General features: G+C 63.5%; 9 protein-coding genes across 9 annotated transcripts; 4 read left to right on the forward strand and 5 right to left on the reverse strand.

Annotated features, from left to right (window-relative positions):
- Window positions 1–31: 31 nt before the first annotated feature.
- AMSG_03394 (uncharacterized protein) lies at window positions 32–2,475 on the forward strand. Its single transcript, XM_013904778.1, has 2 exons — window positions 32–216; window positions 462–2,475. Exon 2 carries the CDS (start codon window positions 591–593, stop codon window positions 2,436–2,438), a length of 1,848 nt encoding a protein of 615 aa, XP_013760232.1. The 5' UTR covers window positions 32–216; window positions 462–590; the 3' UTR covers window positions 2,439–2,475.
- Window positions 2,075–4,881, reverse strand: AMSG_03395 (uncharacterized protein). The gene has a single exon (XM_013904779.1). The coding sequence runs from the start codon at window positions 4,741–4,743 to the stop codon at window positions 2,449–2,451; it is 2,295 nt and encodes a 764-aa protein (XP_013760233.1). The 5' UTR covers window positions 4,744–4,881; the 3' UTR covers window positions 2,075–2,448.
- Window positions 4,882–4,962: 81 nt separating this feature from the next.
- On the reverse strand, window positions 4,963–6,622 carry AMSG_03396 (uncharacterized protein; the record flags this gene model as incomplete). Its single annotated transcript, XM_013904780.1, has 2 exons — window positions 4,963–6,024; window positions 6,054–6,622. 2 exons carry the CDS (start codon window positions 6,620–6,622, stop codon window positions 4,977–4,979), a joined length of 1,617 nt encoding a protein of 538 aa, XP_013760234.1. The 3' UTR covers window positions 4,963–4,976.
- Window positions 6,623–6,965: 343 nt separating this feature from the next.
- On the forward strand, window positions 6,966–8,117 carry AMSG_03397 (uncharacterized protein; the record flags this gene model as incomplete). Its single annotated transcript, XM_013904781.1, has 1 exon — window positions 6,966–8,117. The coding sequence occupies one exon, from the start codon at window positions 6,966–6,968 to the stop codon at window positions 7,773–7,775; it is 810 nt and encodes a 269-aa protein (XP_013760235.1). The 3' UTR covers window positions 7,776–8,117.
- On the reverse strand, window positions 7,942–10,630 carry AMSG_03398 (uncharacterized protein; the record flags this gene model as incomplete). The annotated part of the gene is made up of 2 exons (XM_013904782.1): window positions 7,942–7,974; window positions 8,009–10,630. 2 exons carry the CDS (start codon window positions 10,628–10,630, stop codon window positions 7,942–7,944), a joined length of 2,655 nt encoding a protein of 884 aa, XP_013760236.1.
- A 38-nt stretch (window positions 10,631–10,668) lies between these two features.
- Window positions 10,669–13,388, reverse strand: AMSG_03399 (fibronectin type III domain-containing protein; the record flags this gene model as incomplete). Its single annotated transcript, XM_013904783.1, has 2 exons — window positions 10,669–10,821; window positions 10,851–13,388. 2 exons carry the CDS (start codon window positions 13,386–13,388, stop codon window positions 10,669–10,671), a joined length of 2,691 nt encoding a protein of 896 aa, XP_013760237.1.
- Window positions 13,389–13,735: 347 nt separating this feature from the next.
- Window positions 13,736–15,291, reverse strand: AMSG_03400 (uncharacterized protein). The gene has a single exon (XM_013904784.1). It carries the CDS (start codon window positions 14,709–14,711, stop codon window positions 13,743–13,745), a length of 969 nt encoding a protein of 322 aa, XP_013760238.1. The 5' UTR covers window positions 14,712–15,291; the 3' UTR covers window positions 13,736–13,742.
- Window positions 15,292–15,882: 591 nt separating this feature from the next.
- AMSG_03401 (glutathione peroxidase) lies at window positions 15,883–16,910 on the forward strand (the record flags this gene model as incomplete). Its single annotated transcript, XM_013904785.1, has 3 exons — window positions 15,883–16,002; window positions 16,045–16,107; window positions 16,596–16,910. The coding sequence occupies 3 exons, from the start codon at window positions 15,883–15,885 to the stop codon at window positions 16,908–16,910; spliced, it is 498 nt and encodes a 165-aa protein (XP_013760239.1).
- Window positions 16,911–17,162: 252 nt separating this feature from the next.
- AMSG_03402 (ATP-binding cassette) lies at window positions 17,163–21,367 on the forward strand (the record flags this gene model as incomplete). The annotated part of the gene is made up of 2 exons (XM_013904786.1): window positions 17,163–21,310; window positions 21,355–21,367. 2 exons carry the CDS (start codon window positions 17,163–17,165, stop codon window positions 21,365–21,367), a joined length of 4,161 nt encoding a protein of 1,386 aa, XP_013760240.1.
- Window positions 21,368–21,371: the final 4 nt, after the last annotated feature.

Here is a 21,371-nt window from a genome sequence, read left to right on the forward strand (position 1 = left end):
TGCGCGTGTCGCCTATAGTTGTTTCGCGAATGACGTGAGGGCGGGGAGCGGGCCGAGGAAGCCCAGAGTTATCCAAGGGTGGCGTGGGTTGTGGAGGATGCTTGTGGAAGGGAGATGGGCGGAAGGGAGGGGATTAGTAGGAGAATGGGGATATGTGTGTGGGCTGTGGGTGCTATGTTGAAGGAAGAGGGATATGCACCTCTGCATTGTGCAAACGTGAGTTAATCGTTGTGTTTCATCCCTGCATTATACAAACGTGAGTTAATCGTTGTGTCTCATCTCTTCATTGTGCAAACGTGAGTTAATCGTTGTGTTTCATCCCTGCATTATGCAAACGTGAGTTAATCGTTGTGTCTCATCCCTGCATTATACAAACGTGAGTTAATCGTTGTGTTTCATCCCTGCATTATGCAAACGTGAGTTAATCGTTGTGTCTCATCCCTGCATTATACAAACGTGAGTTAATCGTTGTGTCTCATCCCTGCATTGTGCAAACGTGAGTTAATCGTTGTGCCTGCATTGTGCCATTCGGCTGGTGCCAATGTTCCCAAAAGCCGCCGTCGTGGAACACCCGTCGCCTTCCCTTCGCCATGGCCAGCAACGGCAACCAGGGCATACAGCCGACCCTCGGCAGGCTTGCACGGGTAGGGGCATACACAGCATCGGCAGGACTGTTTGTCTCGAGGTGGGGCCTCGCACTCTCATCCACAGCGGCGTCATCGGCCCTCGGCCTCTCCTCGCTCCTCGCCTCTTCGACCGCCCTCGTCGTCCCCTCGCTCCTGCCTGGTGGCTCAGCCATTTCTTCGGCTCTCTCGGCCATCGCTCTCGGCTCGTGGGCTGCACGCACCTCGATCACCGCATCATCACTTTCGGCACAGTCATCGCTGCTCGCCCTAGAACTCGCCCTCCGCACCGGCTCGTGGGCCGCTGCAACCATCGCCTCAGTCGCCTCGGCTTCGTCCTCGGCTCCGGCACCAGCTGCGACAGACGACTTTGACAATGCGCCGCTGGTGGTAGCCTGGCGGAGCTGGGAGCGCCCGGACTCGGTTGATCGCTGGCTTCGCCCGGCCATGAACGTGCATGCATGGCAGCTCGACGTGGACATCTTGCAGACCGCCATCGGCTCACACGCTGCTGCGCTGAGCGCATGGACGGCTGCTGATGGAAACATGGCGGCCTTGCCCGAGGCCAAGCGCATGACGCTCGCGCTGTGGTACGCCGCCGCCCACGCTGCGCTCGAGCCGTCGGACGCGCGGTCTGCGCTCGGCAGCCGTCTCCTCTCGGGCGGATCAGCAGTGGCCGCGCTGGCCTTGCTGCATCAGCACGAGCGGGGCGCGAGTGCAAGCGAGCGCAAGCCAAGAGTCGAAACAGAAGCTGCGCCTGCGACAAGCTCGTCGTGGTCGTCGTGGCTTCCTTGGCGGGCGCGGGCGTCGCAGCCGCGGGCTGCGGGCTCGTCATCCGAGGCTGCAGCACTCGTCAACTTGGGGCGTATGTACATGCCGCTGGCGATCGCAGCGTACGGTGAGGCTGCGCTTATCAAGCTTTCGGCCGAGCCAGAGGTTGCAGCAGCGTATCCGTCGTTTGATGCTTTTGTGAGCTCGGTTGCTGGCGACGAGCTGCGGGTGGTGCGTGCGCGTGGACAGACCGACGGCCGCGCGCTCAACTACGCAGTGCTGGAGGACACCGCTAATAGCGTGATTGTCGTTGCCATTGCCGCGCCGCGCAGTTTGGACGAGCTTGTGACCTCGGCACTTGTCAAGCCACCGCTCAAGCTCGATGATGCTAACTTTGTGGCGCGCGAGGCGCACGAGCTCGCGGTTACACTCCGCGACGAGATCGGACCAGAGCTCGCACGGCTGGCTCTGGCACAGGCTGCGCCGGCCACCGTGGTGGTGGCCGGGCACTCTCTCGGCGGCTCGGTTGCCGCGCTCCTCGCGCTCTACCTTGTCGAGCCGATGCGCGAGGCTGCACCCGCAGCCACTGTCCGCGCACTTGCATACGCCCCGCTTCCGTTTGTGTCGCACCGGTACGCGATCCAGGACGTGGTCCGCAGAACAGTTGTTGTCTACGTAGCCACCGCCGACGCCCTGCCACGACTGACGGCCTCGCACGTGGCAGCGCGGGTGACGGCACCGCTTGTCGCACTCGCTACAAGCGCAGCTGCGCTGGTCCCGGCCATTCTTCTTGGCGAGCAGGTCGACGCCGGTGCCGCTCTGCTGCCTGCGCCGACCGACCTCCCGTCGCTCTCCAGCCCGGGCCTCGAGGCCAATCTCGTTGTCGCCGGCACGGTTTTGGTCGTCGACAATGGCGGCGAGATTGTCAACGAGAGTGAGCCCGGTGCACTCGCCGCGGGCCTGACGCTTGCTCCCGACGCGTTTACCTCGCACATGCCGCAAGCCTATGCGCGCGCGCTCTCGGTCACCACCGATAGCTGCTGAGCGAGGCTTGTCACGAGTAAAAGTGAAACGCAGTCGACGACGACGATCGGTGGACCTCATCCTGTCGTGCAATGCTCTTGATCCGCACGCCCGAGCTATTGACGCGGCAGAGGGGCAACCCAGAATCCGCGACATGCATGCCCGAGCCCAAGCCCGAGCCCGACAACTGCGACGATGGCAGTGAAGCAAGCGAGGCGCCACCGGTTGTGCCCCGTGAGTTGGTCGGCGAGGCTGACCCAGTCACCAAGCCCGAGGAGCTGGCGTAGGCAACGTCGCGGAGCGAGACAGGAAAGCGCGAAGAAGCTTGCGCACTTTGGCTCTCCCTCTCGTTGCTCTTGTTCTCGACAGGCTTCTGCCCCTGACCGGCGGGCTCGGCGACGCCGAGCTGGGGTGGTTGCTCATCGGTACTCGCAGGGCGGGCTACCGGCAGCTCATGGGCGCTGTCGGACCACCAGGCGGGGATAGCCGACCCTTTGGGACCGAGGGCAGCAGCCTGCATCTGGGCGTACACAGTGTAAAAGGCATCGGTGACACCCGGGAACTTGGACTCGAGGTCGGCGAGAACGTCTGCGGTTCGGGCGCGCTCGATGGTCAGCGACGAGTGATGCGGGCCGGCGAGGAGACGGCCCGCCGCCGTCGCCATGCGGGTGTCCTGTGCCTGGAGCAAAGTGAGTGGGTCGTGTGTGGATACCGGATGCGAGACAAAGGCGGCGTCGAGGACGGCTTGTGGGACAGAGAACGTGCTGTCGAAGCGATCGTTGTCAGCGATGCGCGCGATGGCATCGGTCAGCTGCTGAGCAGTCTCGGGAGTGACCGAGTTGTTGTCCACAGCAAGCTCGAGAGGCGGGCGGGTCGGGAACAGCTCCAGAAGGCAGATTAACTCATGGACGCCAGCATCGGTTACGTCGTTGCCGCTCAAATCAACTCGCGCAATGCGGGCGTTGAGAACAACCGCTCGGGCGACAGCGCCCATGGCATCGTCTGATACAAAGTTGGCGGCAATGTTGAGCTCCTCAAGGGCGGGCGCACGGGCGAGTGTCTGCGCGATGGCAGCGACGCCGTCGTCAAAGAGCTCGTTGTCGGCGATGCCGAGCACAGTGAGCGAGGTGGCGGCTGGGAGTGCGGCTGCGATGACTGAGGCACCACCAGGACCGAGGTGGTTGTAGTCGAGACAGATCGACGAGATCGTTGACTTGGGATGCGCGAGCACAAAGGCAATTTGTGAGGCACTCGAGTCGGTGATGGCGTTCTTGGCGAGGTCAATGTGAGCTGGAAAGACCTCGCCGCCAGGCACGTCGACCATGGCGGCGAGGAGCGCATGGACGTCGCTATCGCCAAAGTTGCATGCCACCAGACGGAGCTCATCGAGCTGGACGGCAGCAAAGATGCGCCCCGCGTACTTGCTGAGGTTGGCAGACGTCTGCGCTTGCTCGTCGAGGTCGATTTGTGAGAGATCGAGCGATCCCTCGGTGACAGCCGATCCGAGTGGGTTGTGTGAGACGTCTAGCACACGGAGGGTGGGACAGCCTCGGATGCCGCGGGAAAGCACCGCAAGTCCATCGACGTCGAGCGAGACGTCACAGAGAGAAAGTCTTGTGAGCGGTGCATTCACAAGCATGCGTGCCACATACACCATACCTTGGGCCTTGAGTCGGTTGTGCGAGAAGACGACAGCCTCGAGCCGCGGCAACAACGACAGCGTGGCACAGAGCGTGCGGGTCTTCTCGCGGTCGAGACCTTGCCACGACACATCGATCGACTTGACCTTCTTGGCAATCCGTCTCGAGCGGAGCGACTTGGTCGACCGGCTTGACTTGACCGACTTGATGGTCGCGGTTGAGCCGACATCATCGTCGACGTCTGTTCCTTCGTCCGACTTTCCGCTCTCACCAGACTCTGTCGAGCCTTTGCCGAGCCAGTCGACCCTCCGCGGCGGCGCCGTCTCCCGTCCCAGTGACGATGACGACGAAGCCGAGAGGCCTTGGACCAGACCTATGGAGCCCGGAATAGACTCCAGCCGACCGTGATGGCTCGCCGCGAGCTGTTCCGAGTCTGCGAGTGCGTGAGGCGACAAGCCAGCCGAGCCAGCCGAGCCGACCGAGCCCCCAGAACCGGGTGAGCCAACCGCATGTACTTCATGTGGACCAGGGCTCTGTTGGGCTTCGCTTCCGCTCTCTGGGCGACTCTCGTCCGGCCCGCCTGCGTCGAGGACCTTGATAAGCTCATTGAAGACATACGAGTCGCAGAGCGCATTGGCCTTCACGGTGACATGGCCGCGCTTGAAGAGGACAACACGGTGTGGCATGGCGCGGCACCGTGGTCACAGAGCAAGCAAGCAAGAACGTTCCAAGTATACCTGTGTCGCCTTGTTTGCTCGCTAAACCTTCCCACAATATCTCGGCTATGCTCTTGTTCCCACGCCCCACCGCGTTCTGGAGCGAGGTGATGACCATTCCTATCCGCTGTGGGAAAAAATCGGGTCTTCGCGAGGGTGGACTGTGGGAGGAAAAAACGTTTGACAGACCGCTTATCCGCATTTTAATTGGCTTGACTCACGTGGCCCCAAATAGGTGACAGCCTGTCCTGGTTGCCACTCGCGCTGCTATCGGCACAGAGAGCAGCACGGAGCGCTGCGGCGGCAGAAGGCGAGAGCGAGCGTGGGTATGACGTGCTTGCAGAGGAGGCGTAGCTGGCCAGAATATCGAGCGCTTCGTCAAGCAGTTTCTGGGCGGATGCGGCGGCATCGACAACAACATCAGATGTTAGTCGTGATTCGGCCAAATCAAACGGAGCGCCCAGGTGGATGAGAAAGCGGAGGCTGCCGCCTCCGTCCAGGATGCCGATGTAGACCGGCCGGCCCGGCTCGATGGTCACGGTGTCGAGTGCGGCAAGGAGCGTGTCTGTTTTTGAGCAAGCTGTTTCACCGACATTGCCGGTCGAGAGCAGGGCGTCGTCGACCTTGGCACAAACGACATAGCTGAGGCCTGGCGGGTACTCAGCCGATGCCATTGCTGGCGTTGCCGACGCCTCATAGGCAGCGTGGATGGCAAGCTTGTAGCCGGGCGCGAGATCAGCGACAAGCGCCGAGAGTGCAGCTCCTGCGGGCGACGCGAGCGGAAGTGGGACAAGGGCACCGCCAGCAAGCGTTCGGATGTCTAGCCGCGCGGCGTGCGCAGCGTGTGAGGTCAACGCACGTGTGCGGGCATCAATGGCAGCACGCGCGTCCGCCATCGCAGTGTCGAGTGCAGAAAAGGCTTCCGTATAGCGTGGCCCGAGACTCGCGAGCTGGGCCTCGGCAGAGGCGAGCCGTGCGGAAGCAGCAGCAGCAGCAGCGGCGTACTCGGCGTCGAGCGCGGCCGTGGCGTCGGTGACGGCGCTCACCAGCGCCGTCCACTCGGCATCGAGCACGCGACAAGCGCGATCGTGGGCGTTGGTGGCGGCACGGGCACGGATAGCTGCTGCAGAAGCAGCTCGCCGCGCGGAATCAACCGCCGCGGCGCGCGTAGCCGCAAACTCGCGCTCGGCGGCGAGGTGAGCATCGCGGGCGGTGGCGACTCGGCTCTCGGCCACCCGCAGGCCGTCGAGGCTTGACAGCGCGGGCATGTGGTGGAGTACAAGGTCGACATACGACGGATGCCGCGCGAGCGGGTTGCCCGGGCGTGCGGATCGGCCAGCGCCAAGTGTGCAAGGCGGGGCAGCCTTGCAAGTTTCGAGAGAACCGCGGGCGAGGCTAGGCGATTGCCCGAGAGGTTGATCTTGGTGAGCGCGGCAAGCCGACCGACACCGGCGAGGTCGGTCAGCGCATTGTCAGCAACATCGAGATCGGCAAGCATTGGGGCATCGAGCTCGGCCGATGTCGGCAGGCTCGTCAGCTCGTTGCCTGCGAGGTTGAGGGCAACGAGGGCCGGCAGCGAGAGCGTTTGCTTTGCGAGCGGCGAGCCGATTCGATTGCTGGGACAAATGAGATGGGTTATATGGAGCGCAACGCCGATGCCGTCGAGCGATCGCAGCGAGCCGTGCGACATGAGCCGGACAGTGGTCAGCGACGGCGAGCTCAGCGCTGCGCCGAGGGCGACGATCGACCGGCAGTCGGTTCCGACCAGCGACAGCTCCTCCGCGTCGGTGGGGAGCGCTTCCGGCAGGGCCTCGAACGCCCACTCGTACCTGCGCCCACCAGCGGCCATAGACAGAGCGGCGAGCGGTGACGACGGGTGAGGTGTTTGCAAGCGTGCTGGCATGTGCGCCTACGTGTGTGTGTGTATGCACCGGTTGTGGTGATGTGGCGTGGGGGGTGCGAGTGTTGACGACACAAATTGTTGGGAGGGTCGCAAGTGGGTGGGGGGTGGGGGGTGAGGAGCTGACATTTTTTCTTCTGTGATGCGGCCGAATGCTTCTCTGGGTGGTATGAACGGAGCGGAGTGCCTCGGAGCGGACGGTACGAGAGGTAGCTTGACTCAGGTCATGTCGCTCCACCGACGACAAGTGGCGGGCAACGAGTTGGGCAGGGACGCGCCACCGGCACCCATTATGGGCGTACCGGGTGCGGCGGCGCGGTATGTGCGGAACGGCGGCGGAGAGGCGACGCAAAAGTCGGTGCGGCGGACAGCCTTTGCTGAGCTCCGCATCTGGCTGGTCATCGTCGCCATCCTTCATGCGGTACAGGCGATAGTCTTTCTCGCTCGAGGAGGAATAGCAAGCGTGCCGGTGACTGCGAGCTTTTCCAACGCTGCGCCTGGTCTTCTCGCTATCCCTCAGGCCAAAGTGCTCTTCTCGGTCAATCTCGCCTCGACAACTGCTTTGTACGTCGGTCTCGAGGCCGCCGGCCTTGCTCTCCTCGCTTCTGTTGGCTTTGACCGTTATTCCACGCAGATCCGTCGTCGAGCCGGCTCGCTTCGCTGGCTGGCCATGGGTATACCGGCTGTCATCATGTACTTGCTCATCGCCATGATTGCCGGTGTGACGGATCTTGCGGCGCTGCTCATGCTCACGTCGTCGATGGTGGCATGCTTTGCGCTCGGTTCTGCAGCAGAGGCCAACGTCCGGACGACTGGCAGTCTTTCTTGGACTTTGTTCGGGTTTGGCTGCTTTGCCGGCGGCATGCCGTGGCTGGTGATTGTTCTCTATGCCGCCATGGCCGGCGGCGCGTACCCGAGCTTTCTCGTGGCGCTGGTAGCTCTTCAGATGGTCGCCACGCTTGCCTTTCCGCTCAACTTGGCCATCACCAACTCACGGTTCGGGTGGTCTGCACTCACAGGCGAAGTCATCTTTGTCCTTATCTCGCTCATGGCCAAGACGCTTCTGGCGTGGATGGTGTTTGGCTTCGCGTCGCTAGAGTAGCAGTACCGAGCTCAGTTTGACGACGAGGAGCCGACCGAGCCGATGGCGGGAGCGGGAGCGGGAGCGCTCCCGTTCGACCCGACTATGGATGGCGGCGGCGTGTGCTTGAACAAGCTGGAGTCCATGCCGACACCGGTGATGATGCTGCTGGAGCAGCCCGAGTCGGCTATGGTGTCGAGAGAGGCAACCTGAGCAGAGGCTTCGTGCCGGTGGCCAAGATCGGCGAGCAGGACGCTCTCGCCATCGCCCATCCGGCTTTGCGTTGCCGGGTCGAGGTCGGCGGCGTCATCAAAGCCGTCAGCGTTGGCAAACACGCCCGAGACGTAAAATTCATCTGCCTCGACAGCCTTCTCGTTGCGGACCATGCGAAGGATGTCAATGGCGTTGCCGAGGACAATGGCGAGGACGTTGACGATGATGCCGACAGCGACGGCGATGCGCCGTGACTCGCGCTCGTCAAAGGTACCGCCGTAGAGAACGAGGCTGGTGGCGGCGAGGACGATGCCGGCGACCGCATTGTGAAAGCCGGCGGCGTACGGCCGGGCGAGCGCAAGATGGACGAGTGCGGCGACGAGGATAACAAGCGCGGTGTTGGCCTTGCCCTCGTCGGCAAAGACAAAGGTCATGGCGATGACAACGCCGGCCTTGCGGGCCATGATTGCCGCCTCGAACCACCATGTGTTGCCGGTGAAACGGCCAACAAGAAAGCCGTACTGGAGCTGAAAGGCCACTGGATCGAGGTGCCGGCGCTTCTGCCACAAGACGGCGACGACGGCTGCCGGGACGCCGATCCCGTAGCCGGCGACTGCCAGGAGACCCGGGGCAAATAGGCCGCGCCACCACGCGCTGTTGTAGCAGCTCCGAGCCGGGTCTGCGTCCATGACCCAACGGCGGCTCTCGTCGCGGCGGCAGCCAAAGACGGCAAACGAGGCCCGCGCCAGCGGGAGGTAGAGCAGGACGAGGATCTGGAAGACAGTGCGGCCGTAGGCACCGACGAGCCGGCGGCCATTGATGGCGGCCAGCAAGCCAAGCCCGGCTTGACGCCCGACGACGATTGCGCAAGCGCCGATGCCGACAATGATGGCCGCCAACAGCGGGAGCGCGAGCGTGAGGACCCACTTGAGGACCCAGACGTCGGCGTTGGTGACAACGGCGCACTCGGGTGCGGTGAGGCCAAGATCGACGTTCAGCGCCGATGCGAGGTCAAAGTAGAGCTGGGCAAAATCACCCCAGTCGAGGTCGAGCTTACCGTACAGCGCCGAGATCTGAAGGCCGTTGAGGCCGATCATGGCCGCTGCAAACTTGTACCGCATGCTCTCGGCGAGATTGAAGCCAAGGAGCATCCAGCAGACAGCTAGGATGCCGAGGACAAGCAGCGTGATGACGAGCGCGTTCCGCCCGCCGTTACACTTGTGGCACACCGAGCCGAGCCGATAGTACCCACGGTCGCACTCGGCGCACAGCCGAGCGGTGTAGCCTGATGAACAGGTGCCATCGCCGGCGCACGCGCGCTCGTTCGGGCACGCCACAAAGAGGGTCGAGCCAGCAGCGTCCGGGAAGAAGCCCGGTGCCGCGACGGGCGGCTCGAGCTCACCGGCGCACACGCCGCCGCGCGGGCAGAGCTCGCACGCCGTGTCGACAGTCATGCTCGGGCTCCAGAACCCGGACTTGCAGACGCAGACAGAGCCGGATCCGTCGGTCGACGCGTTGCTCGGCGTCCGGAACGTGTTTTCCGGGCAACTCAGAGTGCCAGTGCAGCTCGCGAGGCTGCCGTCGCCTGGCGAGGTGGTACCGGACGGGCAGAGCGCGCAGGCAATGACATCAACGCCGTCGATGGTGCGGGCGACGCCACCCTCACCCGCTGCGCACCCGCCGACCGTCATGCTCGCACGGAGCGGAGAAACAGGCATGCCGACGGTGGCTCCCGATGCGGCCAGGCGCGCGTCGACGCCCAGCGCCACGTCGACCGCCAGCGGGATGTTGGTCTCGGCGCCAGCGGTGACGTAGACAGCAGCGGTGGGAGAGGCGACTGCCGTTGTCACCAGTGGGGTTGTTGCCACGCCGCCGACGAGAGCGGAGCTCTGCGGAGTGTCGTAGCTCAGCACAAGCGTGACGTGCGGCTCGATCAGACTCTGGCCAAACATGTCACGGCCGCGGATGGCACCTTCGATGGCTTCGCCCGATGGGACAGAAGTCCGCGGAAGGCTGGCCCACTCGAGCGTTGCCAAAGGGCCGGCGATCTTGCCGGCGCCGGTCTCCACCAGCGCGGACCAGGCGTCGGGCGCAATGCGGAGCCAAGGGAGGCCGACAGACGAGGCCAGGCTCGGCGCAAAGCCGTCAGCGGCGCAGACAAAGGCATGCTTAGAGCTGCTTCGCCATGATGCAGCGGCGCCGCGCATAGCAATGGAAGCGCCGCAGGCAAAGACAGCATCGCCAAACAAAGAAGCGCTGTTGTCGGTGAGGGCAACATCGACGAGCTCGATGCTGGGGATGGCGGTCGGGCCGGCAGAGGCGGCGGCGGCACCACGAGCCATGGGCACGTCCACGCTAGCGGTGGCGCGCAGCGTCTCGGCGACAAGCTGGGGATCGACGACAGCGATGCCGCCGCCCGAACTGGCGACGTTGTTGGCAAAGATAGCGGACGTGACGGAGAGTGTGCTGCCGGCGTCGGCAAGGATGCCGCCACCGAGTCCATTGCCGGCTGCGACGTTGGCGGTGATTTGCGGCGCGGCGTCGAGATTGGCGATGGCCGTCGTACCGACAAAGAGACCACCGCCACCGGTGTTGGCGGCAGTGCAGGCATTGATGAGCGTGTTGGCGTGAGCGCGAAGGTGTGCACTGCCGACGATGGCCATCCCACCGCCCTGCTCGCCGGCGGTGCAGTGAGCGAGGGTCAGATCGGTAGTGGTGACCCGGGTGCCGGCGCCAGTGGCAAAGAGCGCCCGCCGCGGAACGACGCCGAGTTGTGTGTCATGGTAACGGCGGCCAAATCGAGCTCGGCGCCGCCTGATGCGAGCAGTGCACCACCGCGGCCCTCGTGCAGATACTGGATGCCCGGGAGGGTACCAGCCGAACTGGCGAGACGGTGAGCGCAGCAAGGCGAAGACGGACGCCTGCGCCATCAGCGCGAATGCCCGGCGAGGCGTAGAGCGAGCTCCGGCCGGTGGTCATGCCAACAATGTCGATGCCGGAGATCGCGAGATGGCCAAGCGTGTCGATGAGCGGCGAGCTGTGGGGCGTGACCCGAAAGGTGACACCGCCGCCGGCCGCGGTGCAGTTAATGGCGACACGGCCGGAGGAGGAGAGAGGCGCGAGGGCAACCGGACGCTCGATAAGGATGTGAGTGTCACGGCGGCAGTTGACAAAGTCAGCAGATGGCAGAAGGAGTGTCTGCTGCTCGCACCACGAGAGCGCGCCGAGGCTCTCGGTGATGCATGCAAGGGTGTGTGGCGCGGAGGAGCAAGCAAGCGATGTCGGAGCGTAGGCGACTGCCGGGGCAGAGTAGTTGTGGAACGGGCCGCGGAGATAGCGGGTGAGCATGACGAGCTTGTCCGAGTACTGAGTACCGACGATGAGATCGCTGTCGCCGTCGGCGTCGATGTCGGCGGCAGTGATGGCAAAGGCACCCGAGCCACTGTACATATCCCGCTTGGACGACCACGAGACGCCGCTAGCGTAGTTCTCGAACCAGGAGAAAACGTTCTCATCAAAGATGGCGACGGCGATGTCGAGGTCGCCGTCGAGATCAAAGTCGGCGACGGTGACAGAGGCGATGCCAGCAAGGTCCACACCTGAGGCAATGGTGTTCGTGGTGGTAAAGGTTCCGGCGCTGTCCGAGTTTTCGCGCCAGACAACCGCAGCAGAGAGCGAAGCAACAATGACAACGTCAATGTCACCGTCAGCATCCATGTCTGCCGGCTGCACGTCGACGGGACGATTGAGAGTGGTCTCAACGGGCTGGGCAGGGCCGAAAGAGCCATCGCCAACGCCGGCGTGCCACTCGACCTTGTCGCTGCCACGGCAGGCGACGATGACGTCAAACTCGGAGTCGTCGTTGAGGTCTGCGACGGCGACCGAGGCGGCGCCGGCGCAGGCAGCGTTGACGACAACCGGGGATGCAAACGAGCCGCGGCCATCGGTGTTGGAGAGGTACACGATCGAGTCGTCGTCGACGGCGGCGTAGATGATGTCGATGGAGCCCGAGTGGTCAAAGTCAAGGGCGCGGAGGGCAAATGCGCCGGGATGGGTGGTGGTGATGACTTGTTGCGGGCCAAACGAGCCGCGACCATCGAGGTTCTCGTACCAGGCAACCTTTGAGTCGCGCTCTGAGACCGAGACGAGATCAAGGTCGCCGTCGTTGTCGATGTCGGCAGCAGCGGCGGCAGTAACGCCATCGGCAACGGTGGTAATAGTGCGTGGGTCGGCAAAGTCGGCGGCGCCGTTGGTGTTGCTCACCCAGCGGATGGAGTCGTCGCCGTAGTTGACGTAGACGACGTCGAGGTCACCGTCAGCATCGATGTCTGCGACAGTGATGTGACGGATGCCGTCGGCGGTAGAGGTGATGGTGATGTCGGACGACCACGTCGAGCTCGGCGGAGTGTTGCGGAACCAGGCAACGGGGCCTGTGCCAGCGGCGCTGGAGGCGATGATGTCACGGCGGCCATCACCGTCGATGTCTGCGACTGCGAGCGCAGACGGGTCGGTAAAGTCGACAGCAAGCCTCTGGGCAGGGCCAAAGCCGCGAGCAGGCGAGACGTTCTCGGCCCAGTAGAGCATGTTGGCGTAGACGGCCGAGGCGACAAGGTCAAGGTCTCCGTCCGAGTCGACGTCGACGGCGATGACCGAGCGGGCACCGTTGAGCGCGGTAGAGACGACAATCTGCGGTGAGAAGGTGCCGGCACCGTCGACGCCGCGAGCCCACGCGAGTTTGTCATCAGCGAGCGAGACGGCGGCAATGTCGAGAATGCCGTCCGAGTCCAGGTCTGCGAGGACAACGTCCGAGACGTCATCGGTTGCGGTCATGGCGATGCGGCGCGACGAAAAGGTGCCATTGATGGCCACATGATTGGCGTACCACACAACGACGTCTTCAAACGCCGGTGTGGCGGCGACGTCGAGTCGACCGTCGCCGTTGATGTCACCAAGGGCGACGGCGCGGACGCCATTGAGGCTGCCACTGTCGATGACGAGAGGAAGCGCAAAGGTGCCGGTACCATTGTTAGCGATCCACACAATTTGCTGAGCATTCTCGACCGCAGCAACCACGTCGTTGCTTCCGTCACCGTTGACGTCACCGACGGCGACGGCGGCGACGGCGTCGAGATTGTCAGCCACGAGCTGGGGGGCGGCAAAGGAGCCAGCCGAGTCGATGTTGCGTATCCAGACGACGGACGAGTTGCCAGCTGAAGCCGCGACGAGATCCCAATGGGCATCGGCGTCGATGAGGGCTGTTGTCAGATGAGCGATGCCATTGACAAACTCGCTCGCGATGACGGTGGGAGGGGCAAAGGTAGCAGAGCCATCGTTCGTGACGAGAACAATGGTAGCCGAGGAAGCACATCCGATGACGACATCCCAGCCTCTCGCCAATCGCAACTTGTCCGAGACAATCATAGCGCTTGCAGAGTCCGATGGCCCACATGAGAAGATGGTAGAGTCGGAGAGGAGGCGCTCTGTTCGGCACTGAGCAATGTCCGGCCGAGCCGGAGTGCCGCTGGCCAGCGGGAGGAGGGTGAGGGTGAGGATGAGGGAGAGGGAGAGGAGGGGCACGAGGAAGTGGGGGCGGGGAGGGTGCATTGTGGACGGAGAGAGGTGTGACGGTGACGATGCTAGTGGTTGTGGCGGCTGTGGCGGCTGTAGCAGTGGCTCAGCTGTGGTATGGTCGGTCCAATTTGGGACGTGGGTGATCGAATTTGGGCAATTTTTGTGTGAGGCACGTGTGCGTGGGAGGGGGGGGGGGGGGGGGGGTCATGTGCGCGAGGCCCAGGTCGGGGTGAGGAGAGCGCCGGCGTGAGTCCAGAATGGGTCGTGGGCGTGATGATCCTTGGGGGCATCGATCGGGGCGAGCGGACGAGCGCGCTTGAGCGGGCGGGTGTAGTCGTGGCGGTCATCAACGGGCAGGGGAGGCGTGGCGGAGAGGCCCGGGCGGAGCGAGACCGGCGGGAAAGGGCCGTCCGAGTCGGTGGAGAGGGTCGGCGAGACGATAGTGCCAAAGATCAGATCGAGGGTCTCGTTGTGGAGGCGGGTGGCAATGGGCTGCTGCGGCGCGGCGAGGTCCATGGGCGCAGGGGCGACTGGGACCGAGGCCTGCGGGGCCATGGCGGCGGTAAAGCCCGGCGGGAGGACGGCGCGAAGGTTGTCGATAGCGGCGGCGAGGGCGGCATGCTGGTTGCGCGCGGCATCAACCTGGTCGCGAAGAGCCTCGGCAGTGGCGTCGAGGTCGGCGACGCGGCGCTCCATGTCGGCCTGGCGCATGGCCATCGAGTCGATGGCGTGCTCGTACTCGTCGCGGGTACGCTTGAGCGACTCGACCTCAACGCGCAGGTCAGTGACGCGAGCGGCATCCGAGGTTGCAGGCGGGTTGCCGGTGGCGGCGATGCGAGCGGCGCGGGTCAGCTGGCCGCGGCGACGCTTCTGCGGCTTGCGCTTGATGCGATGGATGAGCTCGGGGGCTCGCGGAGAAAGTAGTCGTGAGCAAAGGTGCAGGGGCCCAAGGCGTTGGCCGGGCCGGCAACCTTGGAGAACGAAAGTTGTTGAGCTGGCGGACAAACGACTTGAACTTGGCATGGTTAAAGTGTCGCGGCAGGACGTTGGCGGCAAAGGCCGGCGGGTCGAGGATGGTGAAATGGGCGCCGTCGGCGCGCCATACGACCGCATCGGTCTCGGTATCGACGATGGTCCGCAGAGAGCGGAGAAACGGCGGGAGGAGGTCAGCATCGGCCAGGCCACCGGCAGCAAGAGCCATAGTGGGCAGAGCGGTCGATGCAGAAGCAGCTAGAGGCTATGTCTTGGTGCAAGTGGTTTTGAGCCGATTCACGAACGTCTCAGCGGTGGTAAAGATTGTCGTTGTTGTTGTTGTCACACCTTTGGGCATCAAATGGATTTCCTTGCGCGCTAACGAGGAGGGCAAAGGGTGTGTAGGTTAAGGATGAGAAGGAGGAGGGAGGAGGACGATGACGATGGTCACAACAGCCAAGATACAGGTATGTATCTGTTCGAGCCTTTGGTGCAAAAAGATGGAGTCGGTCACCAAGCGAGTCTTTTTGTCAACGAGCAACCTTCTATTCCTTCGATGGAAGCGAATGAGAAACTTCGAACGCCTTCGACGGACCTTCCAATGGAAGCTCAAAGCCCAACACGCAGGTCAAGCAAGTCGCCAGCCAACCACTCGATCACACACGGGATCGGTAGCTGTAATGCCGTGCAAAGAGGTTGTCACAGGAGAGAATGCCTGTGCTGGTGGTTGCGTATGGAGGGGATGTGTCTGGAACGCTTAGTGTCGACTGCTCTGCTTGGAGCGAGACGGGTGCAGAGACGAGCGGCCAGCGACGAGCGGCGAGCGGGCGAGCGGTGAACGAGAGCCACGGCTGAACCAGAGGCCGGTTGCGACGACATGAACATGCTGCAGCGGTGTACATGGCCTCATCACACAGCCGCCATCCACTCGCAGCGGCTGATCAGGCATATGGGCTTGATGCCTCCCCCTGATGACCGATCACGTGCTCACCTTTGGCCTCATCATGTGCGCGCGTGGACAAGATCATTGTACTGATGGCGCTGGAGATGGTGGATGAGACGATAACTGTAGCGATAGAGCACAGTTGACATTGTCATGCCAGCAGCAACCTCAGCAGGTTGTTGCCGACCTTAACCTGCTTGACGAGGCGGTGGAGCGGCGGTGCGCCATTGTTCGCCACATAGGCGACGATAGCAGCGGATGTGACAGACTCGGACGGGTAACCGACCACACTCGACACTGGCCACCTGTAGCATGCTCGGTGGTATACAAAGTGTAGTAGGCAGTCTCCGACAGCCGGGAATGGCTATGGCTGTGGCGGCCGTCAGCGTCGGCTGCTGCTTGTTGACAACCACCTCTCTCGTGACTAACATGGGTTCGCGTCAGTCTGTACCGGATGCCGAGTCGATCTATGACTTTACAGTCAAGGACATCCATGGAGAAGAGATCTCCCTTGCTACATACAAGGATACTGTTCTCCTCATCACTAACGTGGCCTCAAAGTGAGGCCTTACGGATGCTCGATACACCCAGCTGGTCACCTTGCACGAGAAGCTCCGCGACCGCAACTTCAACATTCTTGCATTCCCCTGCAACGTACGCATCCGTAGCTGATCAGCGGGGTGATGATGGTGATGGTTGGGATGGTTGGGATGGTTGGGATGATGGGAATGATGGGGGTGATGGTGGTAGCGGGCATGGGTATGGGCTAGCTGTCTGTGGTGGTTGTACTCTTCTGCTCATCGGACTCACTATTGTCAATATTCGGTGGCTTGGTCATCCGGCTGCGCACTCTGTTCCGCAAAAACTCCGCACCCGGTCGATCGCTTGCTACGTGGCCCGTGACGAACTTTGATGGTTTTGGGGTCGTGTCTCAACTGCTGGCCGAACACCAAACACCTCGTTGTGCCTTGGATGATCATCGATGTCACCTCTCACTGACTCTGCTCCACAACTGCCTCCGTACCCGGTCGATCGCTTGCTTCGTGGCGCGTGACGAACGAACGTCAATGGTGTGGGATGCCTCCGGTCGATTGTCGATGGCTTGGGATGGCGCCTTAACTGCACTACACTCTGCTCGACAGCAATTCGGCGGACAAGAACCCGGCACCAACGAAGAGATCCTCGAGTTTGTGGCGCGGTACAACGTCCAGTTCCCGCTCTTTGACAAGATTGACGTCAACGGTAGCAACGCCGCCCCGCTGTACCGCTATCTCAAGGCGCAGTCGTCGACGCTGTTTATGACCCGTGTCAAGTGGAACTTTGAGACCTTTGTCGTCGACGCAGACGGCCACGTCGTCTCGCGCCATCTGCCCACCGTCTCACCGCTCTCACTCGAGGACGACATCGTTCGCCTCCTTGACGAGCGCGACGCCCGCGACACCGCCGACAACAACTAGCCTGATCTCCCTTTCCGGCCGACGATGACACCTCTACGTCCCTGACGCACGCTCTGGCAACCCGCGACGCCTCGCCGCCGCGGCCCGAGCCGTGCCGAGCCACCGCTGCCGACTCTCGTGTCGGGCACAAGATGTGCCCGATCGGCAGCCCGAAGAAGCGCCATCCGTCCCCCCCCCCCCCCCCCCTCCACCAAAGCCCACCACCAGCCACCTCACCTCCCCCCCCCCCCCCCCCCAGCGCGCCCCTGGCCCATGACGACTCTTGCCACAGCGTCTATCTTCTCCAAACTCACGTGGTCATGGGTCTCCCCGCTCCTCGCCCTTGGTAGCCAGCGGGCGCTGACGCTCGACGACATGCCCGACCTCGACGAGGCCGACACCACCGAGCGATTGTCGGCTGATCTGGCCGAGGCATGGGAGAGGCATCGCACGTCGGGTGGCAACTGGCGGCTGGCTCGGGCTCTGGCCGAAGCCTTTGGACCTTACTATCTCAAAGTCTCGTCTGCTGTGGCTGCAGAGTCGGCTGTTCGCCTCGTCCAGGTCATCTGTCTCACCGGCCTTGTCGAGTTTGTGGCCTCCGAATCGGCGAAGTCGGACTCGGTCTCCTCGCCTGTCGGCTGGCTCTGGGCTCTGGGCCTCTCGCTCTCAGTCATTGCTCATGGCGTTCTCCATCACGTCTACTTTTTCGGTGCAAACCGATGCGGGACCTGGTTCCGCACCTCGATCGCGTCGCTGATGTACGCCAAGGCGCTTCGCGTCCCGCAGTCGGCGCTTGCCGGCACCTCGACCGGCCGTATCGTCAACATCATTTCGTCCGATGCTGCCCGGCTGGAGCTCTTTGCCACCTACGCCATCTTTCTTGTTCTCGCCCCACTTGAGTGCATCGTCGCGCTCATCCTCATGTGGCGCGCCATCGGCCCGGCCTGCCTCGTCGGCTTTGCCACCCTCACCCTCCTCCTCCCGCTGCAGTGGTACTTTTCGCGCCGCATCGGCGCTCGCCGCTCCATCACCGCCAGCTTTACCGACGCTCGCCTCAAGCTCCTCACCGACGTGCTCAAGGGCATGCGCGTCATGAAGATGTACGCGTGGGAGGACTCGTTCGCCGGCCTCATCCGCTCCGAGCGCGCTCAGGAAATCCACTCGCACCGCGTCATGGGCCGGTTCATGGCCACCAACCTCGCGTCGTTCACTGTATTTGCCGTTCTCACCATGCTCACCACCATGACCACCCTCTACTTTCAGGGTCGCACCCTCACCCCGGCCTCCGTCTTCACCACGCTCGCTCTCTTCAACATGGTCCGCCTCTCTTTCACCCTCTTTATCCCCTTTGCCGCTATGACCGGCGCAGAGTCGCGCGTCACCCTCCGCCGCGTCGAAGCCTTTCTTGACCTGCCCGAGTTTGCCGTGCCGCACCTGCTGTCGTCGTCTCCGGCGACCACCGGCGACCTCTCGCCGTCCGCCCCGTACCTCGCTCTCTCGCCGACCGCGGCCTTTTCCTGGCACCCGGCCACGGCAGCTGGTTCCGCTGATACCTCGGACGGCCTGCCCTCGGCCTCGCGTCGGTTTCAGCTCTCACACATTCCGCTCACGCTTGTGCCCGACACCCTCACCGTCGTCATCGGCTCGGTCGGCGCCGGAAAGTCGTCGCTCCTCGCTGCGCTCCTCGGCGAGATGGCGCCGCTCCCGGCCGCACCGCGGCTTCCAGCCTGGACGGCTGGCCTCCGCCTCGGCTATGTTGCCCAGGAAGCGTTCATTCTCTCCGCCACCATCCGTGACAACATCACCTTTGGCACACCCTACGACGACGCTTGGTACGCCACCGTTGTCGAAGCCGCAGCCCTCGTCCCAGACTTTGCGCTCTGGCCCGCTGGCGACCTCACCTTTATCGGCGAGCGCGGCGTCAATCTCTCCGGCGGGCAAAAGGCCCGCGTCTCGCTCGCTCGTGCCCTCTACGCCGCGCCCGACGTCTACCTCCTCGACGATCCGCTGTCGGCAGTCGATCCCAAGGTCGGCGCCCACCTCTTCCGCCGTGCCATCCTCGGACTCGCTTTGGCGCCACCGCCGCACTGCCCGCGTCCGCTCTCTTCCCGCGCCCGTCGCCCAGCCATCCTCCTCGTCACCCATCAGCTCCACTACGCCGCCGACGCCGATAACGTCGTCCTCATGGTCGACGGCTCCATTGCCGCCCAGGGCTCGATGGACGCGCTGATGGCTTCGCGCCATGGCTCGCAGGTTGAACTCCTTGCCAACCACGTGAGCGCTGGCTTGGCTCGCGGAACGTCGGCCACGCTCTCGTCCGAGCTTGGACCGCCGCAGCCGAGTCAGGCCTACGTCAAGACCGCCGACGACAAGGCCGAGTCACTGGTCGCCGAGGAGCGGTCGGTCGGCTCCGTCTCCGCCGCCACCTACGGAAAGTACCTCTCGTCGATGGGCTCCGCCCCAGAGTCGGCTGGCGTCGTGGCCCTCTGCCTCATTGCCGAGGCCGCACTCGTTCTCCCCAACTACTGGCTCGTCGAGTGGTCTGAGGCGTCGGCATCAGACCAGCGTGCTCCTTCGTGGCTCTATGTCTACGCTCTCGTCGCCATCGCCGCCATGGTCCTCTCGTTCTCTCGCGCACAGATCTCGTGGGCCGCCATGCTTACCGCCGCCGCCAAGCTCCACTCGGACATGCTCGACGCCGTCATGCGCTCACCCATGGCGTTCTTCGACGCTAACCCGGTTGGCCGCATCCTCAATCGCTTCTCCGACGACCAGGGCGCCGTTGACTCGGTCCTCCCCTGGACTCTCTTCGACTTTATCCAGGTCTCGCTCATGTCCACCGCCGTCCTCATCATCACTGCAATCGTCGTTCCCTGGATTCTCATCCCGCTCCTCCCACTCGTCGCCTACTACGCCTACGTCCGCTCGCGCTACGTCAAGTCTTCCCGCGAGCTCAAGCGCCTCGACGCTGTCTCGAAATCACCAGTCTTTGCCCACTTTGCCTCGTCGCTGGACGGTCTCACCACCATCCGCGTCTTTGACGCCCAGCCCGTCTTTGCCGCCGGCTTCACCGGCAAGCTCAACGCCAACACCTCGACGTATCTCATGTTTCTCGCCACCTCGCGATGGCTCGGCTTTCGGCTCGACATGATGTCCGGGGTTTTTGTCACTCTCCTCGCTGTCCTCGTCGTCGTCACCGCTTCGTCCATCTCGCCAGGCTTCCTCGCCCTCGCCCTCGTCTACGCTCTTCAGCTCTCGGGCGCCTTTCAGTGGGCTGTGCGCCAGTCGTCGGTCGTCGAGAATCTCATGACTTCGGTCGAGCGTGAGCTCGCTTACGCCCGCCTCCCGCCCGAAGCCGATCGCGAGACTCCTCCCACCCTCCGCCACACTCTGCCCAAGCCGTGGCCATCAGCCGGTGCCATTGCCTTCCGCGACCTCACGCTCCGCTACACACCGAACGCACCGCCGGTCCTCAACGGCCTCACAGCCTCCATCCCGCCGGGAAAGCTCGTCGGCATCGTCGGCCGTACGGGCGCCGGCAAGTCTTCGCTCCTCGCCGCCCTTTTCCGCCTCGCCGAGCCATCTCCCCGCACTTCCATCACCATCGACGGCGTTGTTACCGCAGACCTTGGTCTTGCACACCTTCGCGCAGCACTCGCCGTCGTCCCACAAGATCCTGTTCTATTTGCCGGCACTCTTCGCTCCAACATTGATCCGTTTGGCGCCTACCCTGACGCAGACCTCTGGCGTGTCCTCGAGCAGGTCCAGCTCAAGCATGTTGTCGAGCGCATGGTCGTCGACGAGCCGGCTGCCGCCTCGGGCCTCGACGTCACCATCGCCGAGGCCGGCGCCAATCTCTCCGTCGGCCAGCGCCAGCTCGTCTGCCTCGCCCGCGCTCTCCTCAAAAACGCCCGCATCCTGGTTCTCGACGAGGCCTCGGCCAACATCGATCTCGAGTCTGACGCTATCCTCCAGTCCTCGCTCCGCGCCTCGCTCCGCACTCGCTCCACCACCGTTCTTGCTGTCGCCCATCGCCTCAACACCATCGTCGACTACGACCTCATCATGGTACTCGCCGACGGCCGCGTCGTGGAGTTTGACTCACCCGCCGCCCTGGTCGCAAACCCAGACTCTGTCTTTTCGTCCATGGTCGACGATACCGGCAAGCGCTCGGCCGAACGCCTCCGCGCCGCCATTTTTGCATCTGCCCCCGCTCCTTCCTCATCGACCACCTCCAAACCACTGGCCACCTTTGATCTCGCTCGCTCGGCAGAGTCCAGCTACACCTATGACGCCTACCCCGATCCCGAATCCTCGGGCTCGGACTCGACCTCGGCCTCGGGATCAGACTCGGGAGCCACATCGGACTCGCACCCCCACCCAAGGTCTGCCCAAAGCCTTGTCCCGACCTCTACCCTTGCGTCTACCACCCCTGCCACCTCGAACCTAGCGTCGTCTCTCTCAGCCTCTTCCCGTGACTCG

This window comes from Thecamonas trahens (genome assembly GCF_000142905.1).
Source record: "Thecamonas trahens ATCC 50062 unplaced genomic scaffold supercont1.12, whole genome shotgun sequence".
Classification (NCBI taxonomy): Eukaryota; order Apusomonadida; family Apusomonadidae; genus Thecamonas; species Thecamonas trahens.

Coding starts and splice junctions, on each gene's coding strand:
- AMSG_03394 (XM_013904778.1), top strand. CDS start 591: ATGGCCAGCAACGGCAACCAGGGCATACAGCCGACCCTCGGCAGGCTT.
- AMSG_03395 (XM_013904779.1), bottom strand. CDS start 4,743: ATGCCACACCGTGTTGTCCTCTTCAAGCGCGGCCATGTCACCGTGAAG.
- AMSG_03400 (XM_013904784.1), bottom strand. CDS start 14,711: ATGCTGACCTCCTCCCGCCGTTTCTCCGCTCTCTGCGGACCATCGTCG.